Source organism: Melanerpes formicivorus, unplaced genomic scaffold (assembly GCF_026170545.1).
Source record: "Melanerpes formicivorus ecotype bairdi unplaced genomic scaffold, bMelFor1.0.p_v2 SCAF_23, whole genome shotgun sequence".
Taxonomy (NCBI): domain Eukaryota; kingdom Metazoa; phylum Chordata; class Aves; order Piciformes; family Picidae; genus Melanerpes; species Melanerpes formicivorus.
This window is the reverse complement of record NW_027142375.1, coordinates 12,189,493-12,216,421: the sequence shown is the minus strand read 5'-3', so window position 1 is coordinate 12,216,421 and position 26,929 is coordinate 12,189,493. Positions and strand designations below refer to the sequence as shown.

The following is a 26,929-nucleotide window of genomic DNA, read 5'->3' as shown; positions in this document are numbered from 1 at the left end:
TGTCAGATGCCTGGTAGCATTTCTGATTTCACCGAGAACCTCTGTTAACATGACACAATCCCTTTAAAACGCAGACGTGTACTCAGCAAATTTGATAAGCCCCGAGATGAATTTAGATGCACAAAGATGGTGAAGCAGCTTAATCCTTCCTACAGAAGATAATGTTTAACCAAATTTATTTCATTCATTGAAACACCTGGGCAAGCTTATTTAATATAGTCTTTGCATTTAATTATCTCCATGGAGGCGCACTTGCTATATTTCAAAATATGATTCTTCTCTTTCCCATTAATTATTTTAAGATCCTCAAAGGAAACCTGGAGAGGAATTTTTAAAAAGGGCTCTTAATTAATCCTGGACACCAGAAGTCATCCTCTTGGAATAGGGAAGCTGGGAGATGGGTGTGAAAATAAATAGTACTTTCAAAATCAGACTAGTTTTATAATGAAGAATAGCTGCTAAAAACTGAAAAGAATTCCATGTGAATTGTTGCTAGGTAGTAATACCAGAAAGGCACACACATTAAAGTGCTTTTTAGAGAAAGACAAAAACACAAATAAATTAACTCTCTGAAGAACTGAATGTGGTCAAAATTATTGACAGAAGTCAAGGAAGTGTAAAATTATGATATACCCAGAGAACAATACAGCCCAGAGTCAGCATCTCAGTTCTTCTCTCCTTTTGCTCTTGTGGGGTTGGCATAAAGCAAGCTATTCCTTTTGGGAAGAATTTATTCCCCAATATATTTCTGGCAAGCAATATTATCACGAGTGCTCTCACTGCACAATCCAATTATCCTTACACTTGCAAGAAGGGAATGCTCTATATGAAAACAGGAAACCTTGTTCTCCCTGCCACAACTGGAACTGCTATATGAAGGAGGTTTGGATATTTTTATTCTAGATGGCAAATTAACAGACTATGGCAACTTCTGCAGGAGTAATTACATCACTGGTTTGTTGTGGGGTTTTTTCCAGCATCAGTACTGCTTGAAAGGATACTTGCAACATGGGTTTGCACAGCATGAATGTAATTGTTTGTATAATCTAAAAGTTGCTCTGGTTGCCTAGGCACAAGCAAGAGGGGAATTGTGCCCATTCTAGGCAATTATTCAGCATTGCACTTCTAGCTTCTCTTGTTTCATCATTTAACGTGTCACTTTGCACCTTGAAAGGCGAAATGCAGTCTTGCAAAGATCACATTACATGTGGCTTAACCTTTGCAAGAAGCTAGGCAGCACTTTGTGGTGTCACTAACACTTTTGCCATGTATTCTACTCACTCTAGCAACTCCATGTTCCATACTGCATTAGTGTGAAAGGGGATCAAAGCCAGTTTTCCAGCAGAAGTACTTTTACCTTTCTATCAAGCAACTACAGTCAAAGTGAATCCAGTTGCCAAATCAGCAGGACAACAAATTAAGCTGCTTTGTGTCACAGAACCAATTCAAAGTCAGCTCTCGCTGTTGAAGACAGACTTGTTTTTTTCCTTAGTTTTTCAGAAGGTTTGAGGGTTCATTTCACTTTTCTACACACGCTTTGTATAGATGTTTGTACTATCTTTTTATCACTATGGCTCAATCAAACCCATCAATCAGCTACAAAAATCAGAATCATATAACTGTTTTAGTTGGAAACAACCACTGAGTCCAACCATTATCTAGTTCTAACAAGTCTGGTGCTAAATCATGTTCCCCATCACATCTCTTCATCTTTAAAACACCTTCAGGGACAGGAATTCAACCGACTTCCTTTGGGACCCTGTTACTGTGGTTGAGAACTCTTCAATGGCGTTTCTTCCAATGTCCAACCTGAACCTCCCCTGGTGCAATATGAGGCTGTTTCCTCTCATCCAGTCCTTTGGGAGAAGACACCAACACTTACCTCTCTATGACCTGCTTTCAGGGACTCCGGTCTCAGTCTTGGTGTTGAAAGTCTTTCCCCTGAGAAACATTTTAAATGGTAGGAGATACTTGTGAAAGATGGGAAACAATGAAGGGAAAAGTGTTTTCTGGTCATTTCCATTTGTGTTCTTGCAACTGAAGGTATCTTCACAACTGAGCCTAACTATATTGCTATTTTATTTGTCACGGAACCGTATTCAAGCCATTCTGAGAGACTGGATGTGGAGGAGGAACAGGAAACCCATATTCCTCCTGTCTTCCTATCTGCAAAGCAGAAATGAGAGCAGTCTGTCCTCCTGCTCAAATCACACACAGGTATTGCGCCATGATGCTCGTATCGCATGGGAATACCAAAGATCGAAATGAATAGAAATCAAGAGTCTGTAAGGAGGCAAAGAGTGAGGTGATTCAGCCAGACGGCGAGAGCAGTGCCACCCTGCGAACAGCTGGAAGGGCCTGCAGGCGGCAGGGCCCACTGCTATGCTTCGTGCTGAGGTGGACTCCAAGACCTACGTCCAGCGTAGCCTTGACAAATGACTCCCTGGTGCCTGTTCTCTGGCTGCAGACCACCCCCCAAGTCCCGGTTTATTTCAGCCACCGCAGTCGCCCCCGGCCGGATAAGCCGTCGGCTGTCATCGGGTGGGGCTTTCACCCACAGTGACATGGCGCCAGGGAGAGGGAGGCGGGGGCGCAGGGGCCGGCGCCTCAGTGGGGGTGAGGAGGAGGAGGGTGTGGAAAGGACCGAGAGGGCAAAAGGCGAGGGGGGCGTGAAGGAGCGGGGTGTGAAAGGGCAGTGAGCGGAGAGGAGGCGTCTGCGTGGAGGGCAGCGGACGGCGGCGAGCTGCCCGAGGCAGAGGCGCCCGGGCCATGTCGCGGCAGGACGGTGAGGGGCTGCCCTGCCTGCTGCTGTGGCTGGCGCTGTGGGGGCTGTGGCGCGGCGCTGGCGCCCTGCCCTCCCTCGGGGCGGCTCTGCCATTCGGCCGCAGTACGGCGGCGGCGTGCAGCCCGCGCTGCCAGCACGGCGGGCTCTGCCTCGGCAACGGCACCTGCCTCTGCTCCAAGGGCTACGAGGGCGACCTCTGCCAGCACGGTAACCGTGGGAAGGGGTGGCGGTGGGGTTCTTCGGACGGGGAAGGGCTGCGGGCCGCTGGAGGGCTGGCAGAGGCCGCCCCGCGCTTGGCGTCGCCGCCGGGCAAAGTGAGAAACGTCCCGCCCGGGGCGCGCGGCAGCGGGGTGGCTGGCCGTGCATCCCCTGCCCGAGGCTGCGGGCACCTCCTCTTCGTGGTGCTTCCCTAGCGCGGTATCACGGCCTGACCAGAGCTGTGCACAAGCACGGCGTTGCCTCTCCGAGAGGTCAGCCTGCCTGTGATCAACCTCTCCAGGAAGGTTTGAAGAGTTTGGGTTTGGATCTTGCGTGAGAGGTTGGTGGTTGAATAGCAGGAAAGACATTTGCAAATAAGGTGTGGTGGAAAAAGCGGGGTAAAGATCCCTGGGTTTGGCTGAGGTGAGGCAATGCCAGTAAACTGACGGAGCACAACCGGAGCTAGATCCTTTGTGAAGACTCGTGTAGGTGAGTAGGCCATCAGAAAAGTCAACACTGTCAGGAGATAGCTTTTTGCCATGTGAACATTGGGTAGATGTCTACTTACTGGACAGGCATTTGCATCAGCATCCTTTGATCCTTTTCACTGTGCATGTTTAAGTACTTGCCTGAATAAGGAAAGGTGCTTTTGGAGGCTTGATTGCTTCCTAAGCCTCAGCGAAGTTAAAGTGGTATTTCTGGGTGTGATTTGTCACAACAATATTAACAAAGAAATCAAAAAAGTGTGTAGAAAGTAGGGTATTTTGTAAACCTCTTGTTTAGACCTTGTAGTGCTTGTAAAAAGACTGGAGTTCCTAAATGTTACCTGTCCCACAGAGTCATCTGTACATCCCCTTGCGACACTAGGAGGCATAAAGCTAGGGTGGACTGAACTCTCTTCCTGACAGTTTCCAAAAAGGCAAAGTGGTTTTGGAAACATCATCCAATATGCAAAAGTAAACACTGGAAAGAAGAGTTTTATTTTGAAACCTGTTTAATGCACCATGCCTGATTTCTAATGTCTTTCTTCAGAAGCTTAGTGGCAGAGCATTGAGTCTAATTGCTACAACCCACTCGGTATCAGGAGTTCTTTTGCTTCACACATTATCCTGTGAGAAGTGGTGATATGATTTGTGCAATACTTATTCCTAGTTCTCAATGCCCTTCATTTATAACGTGATTATTTTTTTAAACTCTGGAATGGGATGCTGAAAATCTCATTGAGCACTCTAAACATTCATGAAGTGTTGTTTTATTTAGAAGCTAAAGCAGGTGGTGACAAATGATGTATAGCTAATGTGCAGCATAGTGGGGATGAATGACTGTAGTATGCACTGTTCCAAGCAGCTATTGAATCCTGGACATTTTTGGGTTTAGGGGAGATGTGAAAGATTGTTGGAAATGCAGATCTGCTTTTGAACTGGCTAAGTGGCAACCTGTCTGGAATTAGTAGAACCACTGGCTGCTTTGATAAGGCTATCGACATAAAAAACGTTTGAATGTATGAAGCTTTGTCCCTTGTTCTGTCAAGAAAACTGAACTGAAAACTATGTGAATAACACAGAAACTTTCTTACACTGAGAGGTCTCATGTGGCATATCCAGTCAGCTGAAAGTATCTGGTAAAACAGTTATTCAGAGATGAGTGCTAAATGGTTCTTTCATTAGGGTCCTTTATTTGCATGGAAATCCTCATTCTGCAGATACTAATATGAAAAATACTCTTTCTTTCAGTTGGGTTGTTTCAGAGTGTTGTAGGTATACAAGATGTGGTGTTACTGCTCATCTTTCCCTGTTTCTTCCCTCTGTTTCAGACTTACCCATCCAATCAAAGGATGAAGCAGTGTGGTGTAGGGTACTCGTCTTGCACCTCCAGTTAGTTCAGCTGAGACTCTGAAACACATGGAGTTCTAAAATCTGTATATAAGCAAAGGTTTTCTCAGACACCAGGGCTGTTTTGGGAATGATTGATGAGTAGCAAGGACGTCTGTGTGATAGATAATTAATTGTCAATCTGAATTTACCCAGAATTTTGCAAGATTAAGATTTTTTGTTTGTGCCGTATCCAACCTGTCAGCAATAAAAAAAGCTGCAGAATGTGTGATGATCATAGGTGCTTTCCTCCCAGGAGATAATTACAGTTATGACAAAAGTTAAGATTTATCTCAAGTGATTTCTAAACAAACATTGTATATTTCAGAAAGGTCTCTGAGAGGCCAGATGAGGCAGCAAAAGAGGGTAGAGGAAAAGGAAGTGCTGACTTACTTCTGGATATGTTTTAGAGGAGAGGTATGAAGAAATGAGCATGTATTTTTTTCTGGAGAGGTCTGTAGGAATCCACTAAAGAACGAACTCTGGTATTTCGTCTTAAGGATCTGAAGATGCCTCTGAAGTTGCAGCATTTTTTATTAAATCATTTCTTCATATTACTTTTTTCACACCTGTCATTTCTTGACTTCAATTATCAAAAGCTTCTTTGGCAGACCATCTGTGTTGCTTTGTTCCCTTTTAATGTGGCTCTTTCTTCTGCCTGTCCTGTCTAGCATCCAAAAATATCCTTCGTTTCAAGTGTTTAAAAGCTTCAAATGGTGGAATGCTCCTGTGCAGAAAAGCTATCTTAACCTGAACAGCAATGCAGGACTGCAGGATGAATCTATCAGAGGAAATGTGTAGATAAACTGAGTGCTCAGAGGCTAGAATAATGCAGATCACCAATATTTATCCAAGCTTTGTTTCTTCTCTTACAGCAACATGTTACCCAAAATGCAAAAATGGTGGGGAGTGCCTCAGACCTGGAAAATGTAGATGTCCACCTGGCTATGGGGGTAGATACTGTCATAAGGGTAAGACCCAAACAAGTGATAACTTGGAAAGACAAGGACTTTGAAAACAGACAAAATTAATCTAGGACTCCTCTTGCCCAAAATCTGATGTACTTTGAAATAATGTCCTTAATTGCTTAGACCTCTGACCTCACTGTCAAAAAATGCAAGGCCTAGAGGATCTGCTTGCTTGCAGGAGGTTAGTATGTACTGAAATGTGTTGTAAGAATCTGAGAGACTTTTGCCCCTTGGAAAACGCTGTGTATATATATCATCAATATTCTGTTTAGCTCTGTAATAGGCTCTTTCTGAATAATTGAATGAGCTGATTTCTGTAGAAACATACTTCTGTGTTAAGTGGTTGAAACTTTTGGGTGGTATCTGCAGTCATCCAATCCAGACTTCTTAAGCTTTGCTGTGAGGATGCTGTGTTGAAAGCCTTGCTGAAGTCAACGTAGACTACATCCACTGCCTTCCTCTTTTCCAATCCATAGGTCTCTCTCTCATTCCTTTTGGGGAAGGAAGAGGGGTTAATAGAAATCATTTGTCACTTTTTTAGTGGCTGGGCCTGCCCTAACCCTTGGCAATTCATTTGTCCAAGTAGTATTTCCCCTTCTCCTCTTCCTCGTGTTGTCTGTAGGTCCTGTCAGGTAAGGAAATATGGGAATCCTTCACCACACGTCACTGGTTCACCAGCTGTGATTTGGCAAGATGGATAAGAACACATGGTAGTAGTTACTGTGATGTAGCTGCTAACAGTTGGTTCACAGTTGGTGAGGAGAAGAGCTGTGCCACAGCAGTAACCGTGTGTATTGGTTGGTACTCTCAGGCTAAGTGCTTAACAAGCTTCAAAGCACATGCTTAATTTTAACTGCATTTGGTGTTGGCATTTGCAGAAATGGTTGTCACCCTCACTCACTCTTTATAAATCTATGCCTTGCTCTCAAGAGTTGAAAATTTAGCCTTTGGAAACATGATAAAGCAAATAGATGATGGCAGACCAGATGTTTAAAGATCATTCTTTGAAGTTGCTTCTGAAAAGTGCTGTGTGTGCTGTTCTGCAGTGAGCTGTGAAGGAGGCTGTCAAAATGGTGGGGAATGCATCTCTGTCAATGGAGTTGTGAAGTGCCTTTGTGCTTCTGGCTGGACAGGATCAAGATGCCAAGAAGGTGGGTATCTCTATTTATAAAAATATCTTTACTGATTAAAAACATAACTGCAGTAACAAAACCATTTAAAAAGTATGAAGAGGCTAATAACTATGGAAATATCATTGCATTGCTACAGAAATAAGGACCTTAATTATTGGTATATACTTAAATAGAAGAGTGTCAAATTACTTTGCTTTACACTGTATGTACATCTATTAACATTTAAACCAAAATTTCTTAACAGAGTCCATAAATATTTTCTTCCATTTCCATCGTCCTGGAAATGCCTTTAGAGTTGTACCAATTGAGTAATATCTGGCCTGGAAGAAAATGTGTTTTGCCATTTTGATTTGTATCATCCTGAATCTTTCATTCTGTCAGGATTTTTTTGTATCAGTTTTATAAATCCTGCTGACTTACCCATTCTTTTCTTCTAGCAATATGTCCTCAAGGTTGTCGAAATAATGGAGCGTGTGTGGCTCCTGGAATTTGTAGCTGTCCAGCTGGATGGGTGGGTGGAGCATGTCACCTAGGTAAATGACTTACGACATTCCCCATTTATCCTTTTCCCTACTTGTTTCAGTTACCAATATAGTGCTCAGATCTCCAGTGCCTAACAAAGCTGCTAGGAAAGTGTCTTAAGAGTAGTAAATGAGAGCTGCTTCAGCATTCTGAGGATCTTACAAGTGCGCATAAGGACTAGATGGCTTTTCAGTTTGGTTGAAAAGACCAGCTCAAATAACTTCAGATTCAGATTTTGGTTGTCACCAGATTCATTGCTTGGTATACTTGAAATATTTTCTGTAAAGCAATACCCCAGTATAAAGACCTGGAAATGACCATTACAGAAACACTGTTGTTACTTATGTGGGTTAGAATCTTCATTAAATTTAGGGACCTGGAAAATTGAAACTTGCTTCTCGTTTTGAGGGTAAGTTGGCAGAATAAACTCCAGGTACTCTTAAAGGAGCAAGAGGAAGCTCGCTGCCATCAGGATTAGTACCATTTTCTCCTAAATTTTGGCTCACAAAAGCAGGGGTCCTCATTCTAAAAGCAATTGTCCTGAGGGTGTAAAAAGGAAACTTTCAGTGTTTGCTCTGTGAGAGAAAGCTCATTTAAACATTGCTTTCCAACTGGCTATCAGGAGTGCAAGCTCTTTGGATCAAGCCTTCAGCATTTGAAATTTTTGTGTGGTGGTGGTAATCCAAATCAGCTAGTGTTAGCTCTCCTGCAAGCTATGTAGTTAAGCAATCGTTAACAAATAATGCTTACCATTCCCATTTGACCAGCAAAGTGCTTACCTTTTGTATAGACTGATGTATTGAGATAGAGAGTGATATTAAAATGTAGGTATGGGAGGTGCAGAGAACTTACAAGATGCTTAGCTCCATTCCCTGGGTAGAAGCATTCAGGTTTTTCACTTCCTGAACTCACTAGACCTGTACCCAGTCTGACTTGCGTTGGTGCAGATGCTTATGAGCACATAGCAGCCTCTGGCTTGTTAACTGACCTGCTGTGTAGCTAGGGGACAGCTAAAGCTGTGCCTGCTCAGTCCTCCTGTCCCCTTCTTCTGGGGAGCAACAGCTAGTGTGTGGCAGCTGTTTTCTCATGGATCAGGATCCAAGAACTTGAATGAGTTTCAATAGGAATTTTTGTTGTTCCCTCACTTTGTGAAGGCATTCATCTCAGAAGTAGCCTGTGCCTTAAAGAACAACAGAAATGATGGTATTTTAAAAGGGAATGGAGCATGAATGAGACTAGACGTACTGTGGCTGTATTCCAGTAAAGGCCACCATGCCATAAATTGAGAGGCATTGCTTTTCAGTCCTTCCATTATGCTTTTATTTATACTGTCTCAGCACAGTCACCAGGGAACAATTCAGCTAGCACAGTAAGACAAAGAAGAAAAATGATGCTGTGTTGTGCTGAAGACATACTGTGTGTCTGGTGTCTCATTTCAGCTGTATGCAAACTACCTTGTCAACATGGAGGAAAATGCATAGCTCCAAACGTGTGTAGGTGTCGAGTGCCATACTCTGGTCTGCAGTGCACAAAGAAAAGGAAGGAATGAAGCAACTTCAGCAAAGATAAGCTGCATTTTCATCATCTAACTCTTCATACAGCGATGAAGTCTGCAGCAGAGCGGGGGGAACCGTAAAACAAACGTGGTAGCTGATTGATTTTGGATAGCCTTTTGTCTTCAGTACGTTAAGTAAATGCTTTTCCATGTGGAAGAACAGGCTGTAACAGAGCTGACACTTAAACAAGTGTCCAAGTGTGTGTAGTGTGTGACACATTTTCTTCTATTCTTTCTTTGTAAGCAGGAGTATTATGTTTTGGTTATTCATCTGACCTTGAAATAAAACATACTCTTCAAATAAAGTACTTGAGAATAGATCTGTGCTCTTCAATTTTTTTTTCATCCACCTTTAAGTAGAATTATTGCATTATATTAATGTGTCTTTAACCTGACCTAGTGTGAGCTGATCTAGCAACCTGATCTAGTGTGAGGTGTCCATGGGCAGGGGGGTTGGAACTAGATGATCCTTGAGGTCCCTTCCAACCCTAACAATTCTATGATTCTGTAACTCAGGTATCAGAAGTGAGTGTTAGTGCAAGTATCATTTGCCTGCAATAAGATTGCACAGTTGCAAGAGGAAACTTGGAGTTTACATCTTTCTGGAACAACTGTAAATAATCTTATTAAAATCTTGGTTATCTCTTTGTGTATTCTTCCTGCTCCCTCTCCCCTCCCAAATCATTTTGGATCTTGATCAGTTAAGCAGTGTTTAAAAAACCCCAAAGCACAGTTCAGACAGTTCCACTTCTATTTTCTAAAGGCTTAATCCATACTGATACTTTTTAGAGTCCTTATCTTGACAACTTCTACAATCACATTATCTGATCATCTCTCAACTTCCAATTATTTCTTTGCCTTGTCCCAGTGAGATAGGGAAATGTGTTTATCTCCCTTTTGGAGATGCAGACATTGATGATTCATTGCTGTTCAAGAGTTTGTTGTTACAGGAGCAATATAATGGGAGGCCACAGACTGGCAGTGGGGAAAAGCTGTGTCTGTCACAAATCACCTGCATGGAGGATGCTGAGGGTTGTCATCTGGTCATGTTCCAGTTTGGCCTCATCTAGGATTTGCAGCCTTTTGAACAGGCTGCACGTTGTTGGACCAAGACTCCTAGGTTCACTGTTCCATGCTTCATTTGTGCTGTTTCTTGAAGGCTGCAGTTGAGGAAAGTTTTGCCAAAATATGCAAGTTCAATCAGCTTTCTGAGACTGTCTGAGTCAGCTTTTGAGGTTTTGGGTTTTTTGAGAGAGATTTTCATTGTCTTCTGGGTGAAACTAGAATTTCAGTGGGAGCATTTTAACTGTGTATTATTTAAGCCTTTTGCCTGTGCATTATTTTAATCCATTTGATGGAATAGCGTTGTATCTCTGTGTAAACTCCCAACATGCAGGTTTCATAGGCTGAATGACTTAGATGGACATGGTTCTCCAGGGATTATAAGTCACAGAGCATTGACAAGAAGCAAAGGAAATGGAGCCTTCTTGTTACAAGCCCTCTAAAAGAGAACCCAGGCATACAAAGGACAAATGAAGGACAATGGTCTAGTTCATGAGATCCCTATTTTCTCTTAGGAGCAATTGCTGTGTTACAGTGTGGAGAAGTCATTGCCCTTGCTTTGGAGGCTGCTGCATTTGGTTTTGATGAAACCTGCTACAGATAGGTGGTGTGCAGGCTTGGTTGCCAGGGGCAGGGGACACAGTAAGAGGAGCACATAGGTTTTGTGCTACCTTTGCTGTGATGGATTTCAATTGAAGGAGAATTGGATTAGATTGGATCTTGGGAAGAAATTCTTCACTATGAAGGTAGCAAGACCCTGGAATGGATTGTCCAGAGAGGTTGTGAATGCCTCCTCCCTGGAGATGTTCAAGGCCAGGTTGGATGGGGACTTGAGTAACCTGGTCTAGTTGAGAGGCATCCCTGCCTATGACAGGGAGGTTGGATTAGATGATCTCTAAAGTCTCTTCCAGCCTAGGCCATTCTATGATTCTATGATACACTGGGTGTTTGAGTCATGCTAGTGAAAAATGTGGGTTTCACATATGTAGTAAGATTCTGTAGTAGGCTTCACGATGATGAAATTTGATGTGTGTGTCACATTTCACTACAATAACCATGCCATAATTTAGAAATTCAGGAATTAATCTGGATACCTTTGCTGACATACTGTTGCAGGGAAGTGAATGGAAAAAAAATTAATTGCTTCAGAGCCAGGATTTCACAGTAAATGAGCAGAAGTATGTAAATGCAAAGAAAATGTTCCTGGAAAGACTGACTTCCACTAATGAAGTCAGAAGCGGCAATAATGGTGATTAGAAGCCAGAGGAGATATTGGCATTGTTAGGAGCATGATACCAGGAGCAGTCAGAGAGACACTCGCAATTGGTGTTTCTGAGCAGGCCAGAACAAATGCTAATCCAAGCAGTTCCCTGCTCAGAAATGACTGAAGTAAGCAGGACTTTGATGGCACACAGATTGTGATGGCATATTTTAGAACTCCTCCTTGAATTTAGCACCATCTACTGGCTACAAGGGCTCTCCCTGGATTTGCTTTTGTTGACCAGGAATAAACATCTCTGTGATGTTTTAAGTGAGTTTTAAAAATGGATTTTCTAGTAGTTTTTTTAAAGTGGAACAGTCTCAGAATGTCTTATCAACAACAACCCTGGCCCCCAAATTATCATTTCCACAGCTTCACTTATCATCAGATCATAGAATCATGGAATGGCTTAGGCTAGAAGAGACCTTAGAGATCATTTACTCCAACCTCCCTGACATGGGCAGGGATGCCTCTCAACTAGACTCAGCTGCTCAAGGTCTCATCCAAAGTGGCCTTGAACACCCCCAGGAGGAGGCATCCACAGCCTCCCGGGGCAGCTCATTCCAAAGTCTCACCATCTTCATAATGAGGAACTTCTTCCTAAGATCCAGTCTAAACCTACTCTCCCTCAGCTTCAAACCATCCCCATGCCCTGCTGCTAGACACCCTTATTAAAAGTCCCTCTTCAGTCTTGCTGTAGGATACCTCCAGGTATTGGAAGGCAGCTCTAAGATCCACCCCCCCGTCTTGTTTTCTCTGAACAACCCCAGCTCCCTAAGCCTGTATTTACTTGAGGAGCTGTCAGTATTCCTTGTCTTCTCTTTCTTTTCTATTTGCTGGAGAACAGAAACTACCAGTTAACAGCATGAAGTTTTTGGAGCCAGCTGTGTCTTCTTGTGCAAAGCCAGTCACAGAACAAGTTACCTGCCTTATTCACTATGTATTTCACTAAGAAACAACAGGAAATTTTGTTAATGGGTGAGGTTTTGATATTGTCTCTCCAGAGGGCATGGGGAAAGGTGAGGACTGGTTCTTTTTAAGTCACTTACATGTACATTTTACCATTTATGCTTTCTCTTCTCCCCTAAGTGGCTGTAGCAAGAATGGGTTTGTGTGGTTTATGCATGAAAGATCCTCTGCTGGTTCAACTGAGCTGTGGCTGAGTAAAATGATCCACTGTTGCCATCTGATTCTTTTATACAAGAGAAACAGCATAAACATCTTCAATCATTCGCAACACTTTCTCATCTCTATGTTTGGGTTTGGCTGTGAACCCAGATGTTCTGTTTTACTGAGAATTTAAACTTGGGATTTTCCTCTTTGAGCAAGCAGTGGAATGGCTATAGCCAAGCTGTCAAGTAGCTTAAGCTTTTATACTGGTTTTCTTGAAGTTTGACACTGATTCTTCTTCCCAGGTTGGCTTTTGGTGGATGGAAATGCCAACACACTTCTGGTTCTCAGGTTTAAGCAGATGCAGTTAATGTTTGTGAAAAGAGGGAGCCTGTCATTTGAGACACACTTTTTTTTCCTCTTTTTGTTTTTAATCACAGCCAACAAGGGTACAGATATAGGAAACTGAGTCCTTGCCAAGATCTATGGTATCTCCTCTGATACCAGTCCTTCCTTCAGAAAACGTGTTGTACTGCATTTTACAGATCTTTTTGAGATCGTGGGCAAAAGTCAGACTGCTCTTGGGAGGATTTCTGCTGGCCTGCAGAGCACCTTCAGTTCAAGCAGGTAACAAGATAGATGTTGTACATAGGTACTTTCCAGCACTGTCCAGTATTGAAAAGTCACAGAACTGCAGAATGGTAGAGGTTTGAAGTGACCTCTTGAGATCATCTGGTCCAACTCCTGCTAAAGCCGGTTCCCCTGAAGCAGGTTGCAAATCATGCAAGAATATTCAGTGAAGAGAGCTGTAGTCTGCTTAATATGCTAAGGATCACTGTAAGATCTTCAGTTTGGCACAAGATTCCCTTCATCCCATCAGAGCAGAACTATGGCAACTCCTGCTGTATGCAACCCTTTTCCCCCTATTTTGAATCTTTTCTTTTAGGCCTCATTTCAGATTGCTTTATGCAATTCTAGACCAATTTTGCTAACCTGTGTGCCCAAGCGTTCTATATTCTTCTGGCTCTTGTTAAGCTGAGCAATTACACTGCATTATTGCAATTACAGTGAACTCGGTTTCGTGTGTATGACGGACAAGCAAGTACAGAATAGTTTCAACTAATTACAGAATTACTGGGCAGTTTCAGAGTAGCAGCCTGGTTTTACGCCTGTATGAGTCATTTTTCTGCATCATGTGCTGGCTGGAGAACAGCACAGCTTAGCACTGAGCATTTTTAACTCCTGTAGCAAAACTGTGGCTGTGCTTTCGTTCGCACAGCTCGTGTTTGGAACATGTGAAAGAAAGAATTTCTTCCTTCAGATATGCTGAAAATAAATGGGAAATACTCAAAGTTTTGATTAAAAAAGAAAAGCCACAACAAAAAAAAATCCCATCCCCTTATTCATCCTGAAATCCTAGAAAGGCAAGTATACATTGACTTAGATTTGTGAATGGAGGGTTGCACAAACTCATTAACCAAAGTACTATTAACGGACGTTATCTCTCTCTTTAGCACGCCGCCTCAAACTGACAGGTGGAATGGGGGTTATTACAATATAAGATTGTGTGATACTGGTGTGTTTGCATTTTCAAACATTTTCAGAACCTTGTGTATTCAATGCCTCATCCTGAGGTACCAATTCAAAGAGCTTGTCAAGGTTTTGTTCAGAGCAATCTCTGTGAGTTGCGCGAAAGGAAATGGTTCTAGTGGAGCAGGTCTTAAATAACACAACAGTTCCTAGAAGATCAAGCTGTCAGCCACTTGGATGCTGTATTGAAAGAAACTATGGAAACACCAAACTTAAAATGCAAGTGGGAAATTGCAAAAAAATGTTTAAATATACCCATCAGGCACTTGGAAGTATCATTCAGCACCGTCAAGTATCATTCTGGAACTCTGAGAACACCATCTTACTCTGCAAAAATGACTAGCAAAAGGTGAGGAGAAATCTAGGCAGAGGGCTGCTGACAGCTATGGTTTGGCAACCAGCATCCCACAGTGGCAGTAAATGGCAAAATGAGCTCCATTTTCTTCCCACTCTGAACTGGTTTATGTAAATTAAATACTGCTGTGGAGAACAGGAAGTGATGATGTTTATTCTTGGTTTAAAAACAAAACAACCCCTCCCCAAAAATACCCCCAAAACAAGATAAAAAACCTGAACTGTAAACTTCAATGATTTGGCTAAAGGGATGTTTGTGTCTGTTACCAGAGCTCAGCTGGTTGCAGCAGGAACTGCTATGTCTTTTGCAGCTCTAGAGGAAGAAGATGGTGGTTCTCTGTAGGTAACTTCAGAAAAAATGGAATTTTATTTGTTCAAGAACTGTCAGGCAGCTAGTAGGGGCTAACAGTTCATTGGAGATGGAAAACAACTCTGTGACATCTCTACAAACACTTTCTGATTTGATGTATGCAGATAGCATGATGTATGGCAAGTTCTTCCTCTTAGTAGCTCCTATTTTAACATTCAGCACAGCTAAAAGCATTGTCGAATTTCTCTAAGAGACTTGGGGATCAAACTTCCTCATATTACAGAGGGCCACCTCAAACAGGGGCATACAACAGGAATCATTTAGGAGCTGAATACTCACCACCATGATTGTAGAAGTAATGAAGTCAAAACAGAAGAGTTGGTACCTGGCTACAAAGGCTTGCTAAAGATAAACCACAATTACTCTGCCTCTGTTTGTGAACAAGACCTGCAGCCCTGCCTCCATTGTGAAGAGCCAAGCCTTGGTTTAGGTTGCCCCTCCTTCTTCACTACTAGCCTATCATTATAACAGGCTGGTACACATACAAAGCAAAGGAAAAAAAAAAACCAGTTCTGCTTTTGTTCTGTACACAGCCAATTAATATGCATGTAAATAATGCTTAAAATCAGAAGGTACCATTCACAGGTGATGGAAGTGCTGCTTTCCTTCCTAGAGACATTCAGCAGCTATTACAATCTTGTTCCCACAATGGAAACCTGATAGTCTAGATGACTACACCAACAAACTGCAGCATTTTGGGTTTGCATCCTTCATCTAATTGGTGAGCCCAGTGAAGAATCAGAGGGGTGGGGTTTGTGCATGAGGTAGCAAAAAAATTATATACATACATTTTGCCTACAAAACTGTCATTTTGAAGCACACCAAAACTCACAACTGCAATACAAAGCTTTAAAACCAATGCTTCTGGAGATTCCTTTCATTTAAATAAACTCTGTGATTGCCTTCAACCTTCTTGCTATTTTCAAGCCTCACACATCTGTGCAGCATTGCAATTTAATTGACACACATCTTCTCTTCAACCATGATGCCTTTGTACCTTGAAGAGAAAAAGAAACAAATAAATGTTAAAAGATATTTTAACGGTGCAGCCTGGTTTTATGCTAAAGTTTAAGAAACAGCTTTAATGAATCTCTGCTTTCCTGACATGCAGAAACACAGGGCTGAAATTCTGATGGCATCAGAGAAGTGTCTAAATAAAGAGGAGAAACATCACAGGTGATACTGAATATTAGGTTAAGTTTGGATATTAGAAGAAACTTCTTCACCAAAAGGGCTCTCAAACACTGGAACAGGCTCTCCAGGAGGGTGGTTGAGTGTCTACCCCTTGAGGTGTTTAAAAGATACAGAGATGTGGTGCTGAGGGACATGGTTTAGTGCCAGATGCAAGAAAAATAGAATCTTTTCTACTTCAGAAATCACAGAAAAGTTGTAATGGAATGTTTAAACTACATCAGTGAATGACTGTCAGCTTCCAAGCAAAGGAATCCAACAGAAGATTATGTGACAGAACAGAGACATGGTCATCATTCACTACAGTACACAAAAGTGAAGGTGTTCCAAAAGTCACATGTGGGGTAAGGAATGTTTGTGTAAAACAGGGATGAAATCAGTGATGTGTAGTTATTTAGCTGACAAAGATCAGGACTTGACTTGATGCAAGCTAAAAAAGTCAGCAGTGGGACACTCTTCCCCAAAACAGGCCCAGCTGCTGGAAAAAAGAATAGTGGTTGTTCTAATCGGAGTTAGACTAGATGACCTTTAGGCATCCCTTCCAACCCAAGCCATTCTATGATTCTGTTATCAAATCCTGCTACAGCCATGTAGGGAGTGACAAGAGATAACCAGCTTGAAAGCAAATTTACTGTGGGTGTTGACACCAAGTCTGCAAGTATTAGAGCCTAGAAATTACTGGAGTAGCTCTTAGGAATGCTACCAGTTTTCCTTCACTGGAGGCTGAAAGAAGAAACTAGTCAAATAATTTTGGTGTATTTAATGGTGCTTCATTGGACAAGGGTGCACTAGATGATTATGTCTTGACTCTGCATGTACCTGAATTTTCCTCTCACAGAGAACTCCAGTGTAGCCAGGACGACACGAGCAGACGTTGGGCATTACACACTTGCCTCCAAACAAGCATTTCTGGTGGCACACAGCTAAAACAAGAGGTAGATATGCAGCTTTATTCATGAAAACAGCTTGCTGAAGGAAAAGTGACTATCATCTCTATTTACTTTTCTGACTGTAGGAGCTGAGAACTTGGTAGGTACTGTCACAGGGGAACAGCCCTCAGTGTAAGGAGGTTTCACCAGTCATGTGGCCAACTCATGCAAAGACGCAGAGTTAAGAGAAGACATGCTGAGGGCATGAATGAAACTGAGACAAAGACATGAGCAGGGTGTTTTTTAGCAAATCCCACTGTTCTAAGCTATCACAGCATTTTCTCAGGGCTGCTGCAGCAATGCCCAGTGTTACAGGAAGCCACTACATACCAACCACCAGACTGCCATCATATTCCAGAGAGTTTCAGACGGGCAGGAGTCTCTGCACTTTATCCTGCCTTTGACACAGCTTGACTTAAAATACAGCCAAGGCATAGGACTTCCAGGAACTGTGCACTGATGAAGCATTCTTAATGTGCTGAAGCAAGAGGTTTACAGGTCACATCACGCTTACCCGTTTGACACTGGATTCCTTCCCACTGTGGTGGACAATGACACGTACTGGGTCCAATACACTCCCCACCATTCTTACATTCCTGAAGACAGATTGCTGCACAAACATCACCACAAAGTTTGGTTATGTCCCAAGTGATTCCTTTTAGTTGTTCTTTACATTTCAGAAAGCTCACAGGAGGCTGAGTGCTTTCCATACAGAAGTGTCACATCATCTTCACTGAAAAGCTACCTAAGATCAGTGAATGTTCAAGAAGAGAGGCAACTAGAAACAAAAAGCCTGACAGCCACAGCAAGCTTTGAGATGTTCTGATGCATCACAGATTGCTACAAAATCCTGAAATACTGAATCAAGTCAGCACCACTAAATAGTTTTGCTTATTCCAAATTTTCCTGTCTAAATCCCATAGCTTAGTGAGAGATCTCGGAGCCTTCTCTTCTGCAGACTGAACAGCCCCAACTCCTTCAGTCTGCCCTCACAGGAGAGGTGCTCCAGCCCTCTGATCATCCTTGTGGCCCTTCTCTGGACACATTCCAGCACTTCCATATCCCTCTTATAATAGGGGCTCCAGAACTGGTGGCAGTACTCCAGGTGGGTTCTCACCAGAGCTGAGTAGAGGGGGAGAATCACCTCCCTTGACCTGCTGGCCACACTTCTCCTGATGCAGCCCAGGATCTGATTGGCTATATTTTGTAAAACTTTCCAATAATTGCAATAAGCAATACAAGGACATTTGTTTTGCCTCCATGCTATTAGAGAGCTCATTGGCCATATCATTCCCTGAGCCTTGGGTGGGTGCTATCATAGACACTTAACTCTTTATTGGATTTCTACCACCCATCCCCATGCTGATTTTCACTAAGACCCTACTTTTATCCACGCTATCACATTTTATTTATGCACCTTCAATACCTTCATTAAGATACAATGTGACCCACAGCTGCTCTACCATTACAGTCTTATTTCTACCATTCCTAACCAGCTTGTGCCCGTTCCATCTTCTATTCCCATCATTTCCTACCACATTTCCAGTTTTCCAATCTCTCGCTGTACTTCTTTTTCTATTATATCTGCTTTTATGTCCTACAGCACAAATTGAAATCCTTTCACCTCATTGACTCAGCTCTTTGCAGAAATACAGAGGTTTTTTATTTAGACAAGAGTGAACAAAGAAACAAGTATCATTTGCTGTATAGGAATTTTAGAGATACTCTGGTCCATGACTTAGTCAAGGAAATGCATGGTATTAATTCTCCATCCTAATTTTTCCTGCCAAGTAACAGACCATTATTTTTTCTGTGTGTGATATATATTCTTGAGTTCTTTGGCACTATGTTAATATTACTTGTGTAGGCAGTCATAGTATCATAGTATCAGTCAGGGTTGGAAGGGACCACAAGGATCATCTAGTTCCAACCCCCCTGCCACGGGCAGGGACACCCCACACTAGATCAGGCTGGCCAGAGCCTCATCCAGCCTGGGCTTAAACACCTCCAGGGATGGCACCTCAACCACCTCACTGCAAAACCCATTCCAGGGCTTCACCACTTTCATGGTGAAGAACCTCCTCCTCACCTCCAGCCTGAATCTCCCCACCTCCAGCTTCATTCCATTTCCTCTAGTCCTATCACTACTTGATATCCTGAGAAGTCCCTCCCCAGCCTTCCTGTAGGCCCCCTTCAGATACTGGAAGGCCACAATTAGGTCACCTCGGAGCCTTCTCTTCTCCAGACTGAACAGCCCCAACTCCTTCAGTCTGTCCTCATAGGAGAGGTGCTCCAGCCCTCTGATCATCCTCGTGGCCCTTCTCTGGACACATTCCAGCACGTCCACATCCGTCTTGTAATAGGGGCTCCAAAACCGGACACAGTACTCCAGGTGGGATCTCACCAGGGCTGAGTAGAGGGGGAGGATCACCTCCCTCGACCTGCTAGCCACACTTCTCCTGATGCAGCCCAGGATCTGATTGGCTTTGCGGGCTGCAAGTGCACTGAGAGCTCATGTTGAGCTTTTTGTCCACCAGCACCCCCAAGTCTCTCTCCTCAGGGCTGCTTTCCAGCCAGTCACTGCCCAGCCTGGATTTGTGCCTGGGATTGCCTCGAATCAGATGCAGGACCCTGCACTTGCTCTTGTTAAACCTCATGAGTCCTTTAGTAGTATTCCACTTTGAAGGTATGGTTCTCCTGTTAACTACAAGATACTTACGAGTGTTACATCTTTTTCCTCTCCATCCTGAAGGACAAGAGCAAACATTTGGCCCTACACACTTTCCTCCATTCATGCACCTTGGCTCACAGACACCTTAAAAATCAAAACCACAAATACATTTAACAAGCTGTAGAATAATGTATTGGTTGCTTTCAGATCCTGGCAGGATTTTCAATAGTGTCTTACTTTTTTCACATCTTCTGCCTGTGTACCCATCAGGACAGGTGCAGACATTATTTCTCATGCAGTGACCACCATTCTTACACGGCGGCCTGCAGACAGCTAGAAGACACAAACAGGAGGAAAAGGCTGTAGTTTGCTTTTTGTTTGGCAGAGTGCTAGACTTCTAGGAAACAAGGGTGCAACATGAAAATTCTTAGTTTATACAGACATTCAGCACTATCAGGCCTCTCTCGTATTGCCTATGTCAGTAGTAAAGACCAACTCAGATAAAAAGGGGTCAAGGCTGGTAACTTTGTGTACACAAGTAACCAGACTACATAATAGAGAGTGGAAATGGTTGAACACTGCTCAAAAGTTGAGTGGCAGATAAGGGACTTTTGAGTCTCCTTTCTCTTTGGAGATTCACTGAATCAGCCATAAAATATAAAAAATAATGCAATCTCTGTTTTGCACCACTTCACAGCTAAGTTCACTTGAGTGTGAACTTTGTGTCTTATGATATAATGTTTTGTCACAGATTTCCCCTTAATGGAAGCTAAGAGGGGAGAAGAGGGGAAAAAAATTACCATTCTGACACTGAGCACCGAAGAATCCATGTGGACAGAGGCAAACATCTGGCTTAGTACAGGAACCACCATTGAGACAAACAGGATCACACTTTGCTGCAGAAACAGGGTCAGGAAAAGCAGGAAGCATGACATCCAAATAAAGGCTATAAAACATGTGCTTCCATTGCAAGGACAGGAGTTAAACAACTACAACCACTGCAAGTAACACCATTCAGGTCAGATCTTTACCAAAAATTTTCAAATCAGCATTAGATTTTCTAGAGGTGCTGCAGAACTAATATGAAGAGAGAAGAAGGGATGTGGGGGCTCTAAGGAGCTGCCCATCACTGCTGAGTCTCATGATGCCACGTCTCAAACTATGGGAGACCCTACAGATGCCTTCCCAAGAATATGGGAGTTGCAGGACTGTTACCTTTACTGCAGGTAGGTCCATACCCTCCAGGTTTACACTGGCAGATAAATCTCAAACTATGGGAGACCCTACGGATGCCCTCCCAAGAACATGGGAGCTGTAGGACTGTTACCTGTACCGCAGGTAGGTCCATACCATCCAGGTTTACACTGGCAGATGTCCGGAGTAAGACATTCACCACCATTTTCGCAGTGTCTGTTGCAAATCACTACCATCCAAGAAGTCAGGCAAAAATAGAGGGGGAAAAAGGGAGGAGGAGGTGAGGAGGGGCAGAGAGGGAAAGAGATATGCTACAGATTATGTTTGGTTCATTTTTCAGGTCTTTCCCAAATATTAACACTGGAAATAACATAATATTCCACTAGTTGTAGAGGATTAATCCAGTCTCACAAAATACTAGTGCCAGCCTATAAAGGTAAATAAAGTGTATTTATCTGTGGTCTGGGTATAGTCAGTGCTAAAAGTATAGAAAATTTCAAATAAGCCCTAAACAAAATGGGAAATTCAATGCTAAGAGACAAATGGTCCACATTACAGGATGAGTTTGATGGACTTCAAGAGAAAGTTCCCTCAAGTCACTGAAGTCCAGTCCACTACTTCAGCAAGTACAGCTGCATGCATAGAGTGACATGAGACTAATAAGCAAAGACATTAAAATATCATCACTGTGGAAGCACAAATCACTTCTTCAGGACAACACCTTATCCTCTTTGGTATTGCTTAATAAAGGGCAGGGGTGATTTTTTTGGTCACAATTGAAATTAGAACAGGAGAAACTGAGAATGAAGAGTCCTAGGGTCTGAGAAGGAGACAAGCCTTTGGATTTCTCAGTTTGGGGTCAACAATATCTAAATTTGGATTCTCTGAATGATAAAAATTACCAGATTGAAATCTACCCTAAATCTGGAGTTGCCAAATTGCAGCATGTAGAATTTGATATGTAAAAGACAGAAAAGAGTAATTCCAATTTTACAGCTATGATCACAGCAAATTTTCCCATTTTTATGCCAGGTAAAAAAAAAAAAAAAAGAAAAGCCCCCATGATGTGGTCCTGAATTAAGTTTTCCTGTATCCCAGTTCTAACCCACCACTCACTGATACCAGCTTCTAAAGGTACCCCAGTATCTAGCCAAATTAAGTTGACAGAAGTTAAAAAGCTGTAAGGACATGCTAAATATCTCTCTTTCTCCTGAAGGTAGAATCACACCAGCAACATGCTCTGTCCTCACAACAAGAATCATAAGCCATTTGCAATCTCTACAGTAGTTTATGTTCTCAATGTTATGTGCAAATACTACCCAACCAATGTTTGAAAAGCCCAAGTATGGCAGCCTTCAAAGAGGCACAGCTATTATGTCAGTTACTAGCACTAGACAGACTACATCAAAAACTGAAACCATCATTTGCTTTCTCACTCCTACAGAACAGCAGAAATATTCTGTATTCTTCCATTATGCTTTTTTTGCTTACTTGTGCCACATCTTGGTCCCACAAAACCATATGGGCAGGTGCAGAGATTTCTGGCCAAGCATGTGCCTCCGTTTCGACAGGGTGGTTGACAATGTGCTGCAGATACAGAATTAGGTTGTTCAAGAGATCACCTCTACCATTACCCGATAGGAAGTATCCCCCATGGGAGCAGAGAGGGAAGAAAGAGGAGGAGAATGACTTTGCAGACGGATTTATAGGGTGCAGGACATTATGGATATGAAATGCACTGCTTCCTGTGTCCACCTACTGGGTTGGACCCTCTGGACACTGGAGGTGTAACTTATGTGGGAGGAATAGAAGGGAACCAGCCTAAACTGCCATAATTGAGTTGAGAGGCATCCCTGCCCATGGTGGGGAGGTTGGAGTAGATTATCTCTAAGGTCCCTTCCAGCCTAAGCCTGTGATTCTGTATTTTAAAATATGGGTCTGTACCAACATGTTACTTAGAGTTCTGTTAAAGGAAAATGAACACACCTCTGCTGTCACAATGATCAGTCCAACATCACAGAATTGTAAGGGACTTCTGGACATCATCTAGTTCAACCTCACTGCCAGAACAGGTTCACCTAGAGCGGGCTGCACAGGAACATATCCAGGTGGGTTTTCAATGACTTCAGAGTCCCCACAACCTTTCTGGGCAGCCTGTTCCAGTGCTCCACCACTCTGAATGTAAAGTTCCTCCTCGTGTTTAAATGGGACTTCCTATGATAAAGTTTGTGCCCGTTACCTCTTGTCCTGTTGCTAGGCATTACTGAAAAAAGACTGGCCCCATCCTCTGGACACCAGCCTTTAAGTACTTATAAGCAATGTTAAGACCCCCCTTCTGTCTTCTCTTCTTCAGGCTAAAAAGCCCTGAGTTTGTCAGCCTTTCTTTGTAAGACAGATGTGCCAGCCCTTCACTGTACCCTCTCAAGCAGTTCCCTGTCCTCAAACTGGGGAGCCCAGAACTGGACACAATACTCCAGATGAGGCCTCACCAGGGCAGAATAGAGGGGGAAGAGAGCCCCTCTCAACCTGCTGGCCACACTCTTCTTCATGCACCCGAGGACACCGCTGGTCTTGGCCACAAGGGCACACTGCTGACTTATGGTCGTCCTGTTGTTCACCAGGACTCCCAGGTCTTTTTCCACAGAGCTGCTTTTCAGCTGGTCAGCGCCCCTCGACATACTGACACATGAGGTTATTCCTCCCTAGGCACAGGAAGTTATTTACAAGATTCTTTAGGTATTTATGGACTCAAAAGTGAAAAATATTCTGTTTACCTTCCTCACAAGCAGGGCCACTGTATCCTGGTAGACATTCACAGACATTGGGCTTAATGCACTTCCCATGGTTTTTGCAATCAGGTCTGCATAGAGCTGTGCAAAAAATCAACAGTGATCTTCCAAGCATGAATTTGTTGGTGAGAGTTATCACAGCCTACATCAAAATGCCATACTCACCAGCTTGGCAGTTAGAACCAGCATAACCAGGCCTGCATTTGCAAATATTGGGTGCCACACACTCCATATTTTTGCCACATGTTTGCCTGCATCTTGCTGAAAGACAATGGAGAAAATAAAGGAATACAGAAAATGCAAGTGCCCTTCAGCACAACTGTGCCTCACCTAACGGAGTGAACAATTCACACAGAATCCATTAGGTGCCTGCCCATAAGTGAGGAGCCTGAGAGACATCAGAAAAAAATATTTTTAAGTGCATCCATACAACTAAAAGCCTGTGGGCTATGGCAATATTAATAATGAAAATGAGAAAATTCAATACCCTGTGCATTTCACTGATCACACAGTAGCAGTGCACTTTAAAGTTATAAAGATGTCACAAGAATCTTTTCTGCAAAGCATTTAGTGCAGTTGTTTGCGATACCTTTGCAAGTGAAGCCATCTCCATAATAGCCATAGGGACAACGACCACACTTGACCCTTCCATCCTGACTGGGCTCACAAGGGACGCCAGGAAAACAAGGTAAGTCAGAACAGGTTACTGGTTGAGGAGTCACTATTTCACTCAGTTCTTCAGGAAGCATTTTTGGTGGGACAGTGACTTCAACAAGAAAAAAAGGTAAAATACTTGCTTTATGCTTGGCTAAGAGGTGCTGAACTCTGTGAGCATTTCCCCCTTTGAACACTTTGCTTGGCAAAGAAAGCACTTTGCTTATATTTGTTCCTCTGCTAGAAGTCTTTCTGCTGGTATCAAAATAGCTGTAGGTCCCAGTTTGTGCCCTTGCTTTCTTCTCAGGTGATACAGCATGGCTCCTTGAAGATGCAGTCATCACAGCAGGTATGGAAGAACTCTCTCCCATGTTAGCAAGGTGACCGCTGATGGTGCTGAGATTATGAGCAATGCTTCCAGTAAGAGCAGGCTGCACAGAAGCACTTCTCTGAGAACTAAGTGGCTTCCAAGCAGTGATTGTTTTTCCTGTGGATGCTGGTGGAGTGCTGCTACTGACCATTTCTGTAGACATAAACCTCTCAGGGACATCTGTAGAACTGGCACTATGGCTTGAGATGCTTAAAACCTTCTCAAATGATGATTGTAGAAAACCTACAGCACATTAGAAAGAAAGTGTGGGGGGGGGAAGTACAGGAATATTATGAGGTCTTTTTTTCCTTCTGAGGTTGAGGAATATTCTGTGAGCAGAAAAATGTACATTCTGTGCTTCAGGAAGTCTCTCCATGTGCTACAACTGAACATATGTACAGAGTGGAACCTAAATCCTAACTGGCTAAATTGGAGAAGGTTATGGTATCCTGGCTATGTCCTTTCCTACCCTCACTGTGCCATTTTCTTGGCTGGAAGGTAAAGAGAAAGCACCATACATATATATGAGACAGACAGTGGAGATACTCCCACACTGGATAAACAGCTTTACTGTCAGAGCAAATTACAGACTCCATATGTTGCTTCCAACTAGGTAACAGAAAGAGAGTTCAAAGAAAAGATACTGCTGATGACTCACCAGTAATCGGCCTAGGGTCTAGAAGCAGACATTCAATCACAAGTATGTCCATGTTTTATGCTTATTGATAGTATTTTTGTGAATAATCCACTACTTTGGAGCATATTTCACCCTCTAAACTTTTAAAATCAGTTTTCTTGAAGTTTCTGCATGGGTTTTCATGTGTCTACTGTATAAACAGAAACTGACTCAGCCTCCTGCCTGAAAGGAATGCAAAGTGAACGATAAATTCTTCCTACTCTGCCCAGGAAAAGCAGGCAGTCTGATGGGTTGTGGAAAGGAGTATGGCATTGTAATCCTAGAATGGGAGCATGCCACATATGGGCTTTTAGCATTATAGGGCAGAGAAAGAATGAAACTGAAGGAGATTATTCAACTTAACTTCAGCTTTGTTCCTTTCCCCATTTAGAAGTGTAGTAGAAAACAGTCTATGAAGGGTTAAACTTCACTGAATCATTTTACAGAGTACCATCTCCCGTTGCTGAAAAGCACACCATTTTACAGCCAACAAAGTATTACCCAGAACTGGCAGCAGAGTGAGAGAGATTTCCTCTAACCATTCAGAGGTAAAAGGAAAAGACATGCTAGAATTTCCTGTAAAGAAAGCCCCAGCAGGCAGAGAGCTGGAAATGCCAGCAACAGGATTTACAGACTTTTGAAATTAAGACCTTCACATGCCACATCCTTCGCCTTTCCTTTGAGTTAAAGTATGAAAATGGCATTCAACATAATGCCATAAACTTTTGGTTATCTCACGTAACAGATGTCCCTATCCCCATGTCACCTATTTTATGTCAGTGGTTAGTCACAAAAACAAAAGGCAACAGTAAGAATGTCATACATCATACTGTCGGCAAAATGACTCAACTGACCTAGGGGATTTGTTGATATTGACATTTCAGTCTCATTTTTCAGATCAGAATTCAGCCCCAGTAATGAATTAGGTTGAGTCAAACTGGAAATTTAAAGTGTGTGACAGTAAACTAACTAGAACCTTTCTTTGACAGCTATATGCTGATCATCATGTGCATCAGAAATTACATTTTCTTCATCAAAAAATATCACCTTTATTCATTCCAATTTCTCCTGTGGAATCCTTTCTTTCAGCATTAGCATCTTCAGCGCTCCCTGAAAACAAAAGATGTGAAGGCACATTAGTAGTTTTGCTGTAAATGCAAACAAATTACAGAGTTAAAGATTTAGTATATAAAAATAACTCAAAATTCAGAAAGCAGGCAAGAGTAAAAATTGTTCCTTAGAAGTTTTCAATGCAGCATTTAAAAAATACAATTTAAGCAGCAATTGCATTGCAAACAAATGTTTGGGCACCTTGTTTGGCAAGTGCCTTGATTTGAGCAAATAAATCTATGTTAGACAAACTAATATAAAAAGATTTTGTCAGTAATTGCTCCTATTATGAAAATGATGTAGAAAAAGAGAAGTACATTTAATTGTATTCTATTCTGGTAACAAAGAATTGGGGTATTCTGTACCCATCTGAAAAAGTGTTTTACAGCTGCATGACCCAGTGCAGTCTGATGTTGTTGTCAACTGAGGTCCTGTCCCAGCCACCAATAATCAAGACAGACAGTTCTGTTTTGCTAGCTACTGAAAAGAATTCTAAGACTCTCAGAAACATGAAACACAACCAAAGATATTTTACCTGATCAACAGTAAAAATAATAGCATTCTGC

The 26,929-nt window shown here is 42.6% G+C and overlaps 2 protein-coding genes across 2 annotated transcripts in view; one reads left to right on the top strand and one right to left on the bottom strand.

Annotated features, from left to right (window-relative positions):
* The first annotated feature begins 2,691 nt into the window (after positions 1–2,691).
* Positions 2,692–9,326, top strand: LOC137448253 (wnt inhibitory factor 1-like). The gene is made up of 5 exons (XM_068152549.1): positions 2,692–2,992; positions 5,730–5,825; positions 6,869–6,973; positions 7,393–7,488; positions 8,917–9,326. The coding sequence occupies exons 1-5, from the start codon at positions 2,770–2,772 to the stop codon at positions 9,024–9,026; spliced, it is 630 nt and encodes a 209-aa protein (XP_068008650.1). The 5' UTR covers positions 2,692–2,769; the 3' UTR covers positions 9,027–9,326.
* A 4,485-nt stretch (positions 9,327–13,811) lies between these two features.
* Positions 13,812–26,929, bottom strand: part of VWDE (von Willebrand factor D and EGF domains) — a 38,618-nt gene continuing 25,500 nt past the window's right edge. The window contains 12 exon segments of the mRNA XM_068152519.1: positions 13,812–15,776; positions 16,790–16,893; positions 17,414–17,509; positions 19,619–19,714; positions 19,808–19,903; positions 20,371–20,466; positions 20,898–20,993; positions 22,256–22,351; positions 23,539–23,634; positions 23,719–23,814; positions 24,143–24,820; positions 26,301–26,363. Of these exon segments, the coding sequence (XP_068008620.1) occupies positions 15,756–15,776; positions 16,790–16,893; positions 17,414–17,509; positions 19,619–19,714; positions 19,808–19,903; positions 20,371–20,466; positions 20,898–20,993; positions 22,256–22,351; positions 23,539–23,634; positions 23,719–23,814; positions 24,143–24,820; positions 26,301–26,363 (1,634 nt within the window). The 3' untranslated portion in view covers positions 13,812–15,755.

Coding starts and splice junctions, on each gene's coding strand:
- LOC137448253 (XM_068152549.1), top strand. CDS start 2,770: ATGTCGCGGCAGGACGGTGAGGGGCTGCCCTGCCTGCTGCTGTGGCTG. Junction 2,993..5,729: donor GGGCGACCTCTGCCAGCACG/GTAACCGTGGGA, acceptor CTTCTCTTACAG/CAACATGTTACCCAAAATGC. Junction 5,826..6,868: donor GGGTAGATACTGTCATAAGG/GTAAGACCCAAA, acceptor GCTGTTCTGCAG/TGAGCTGTGAAGGAGGCTGT.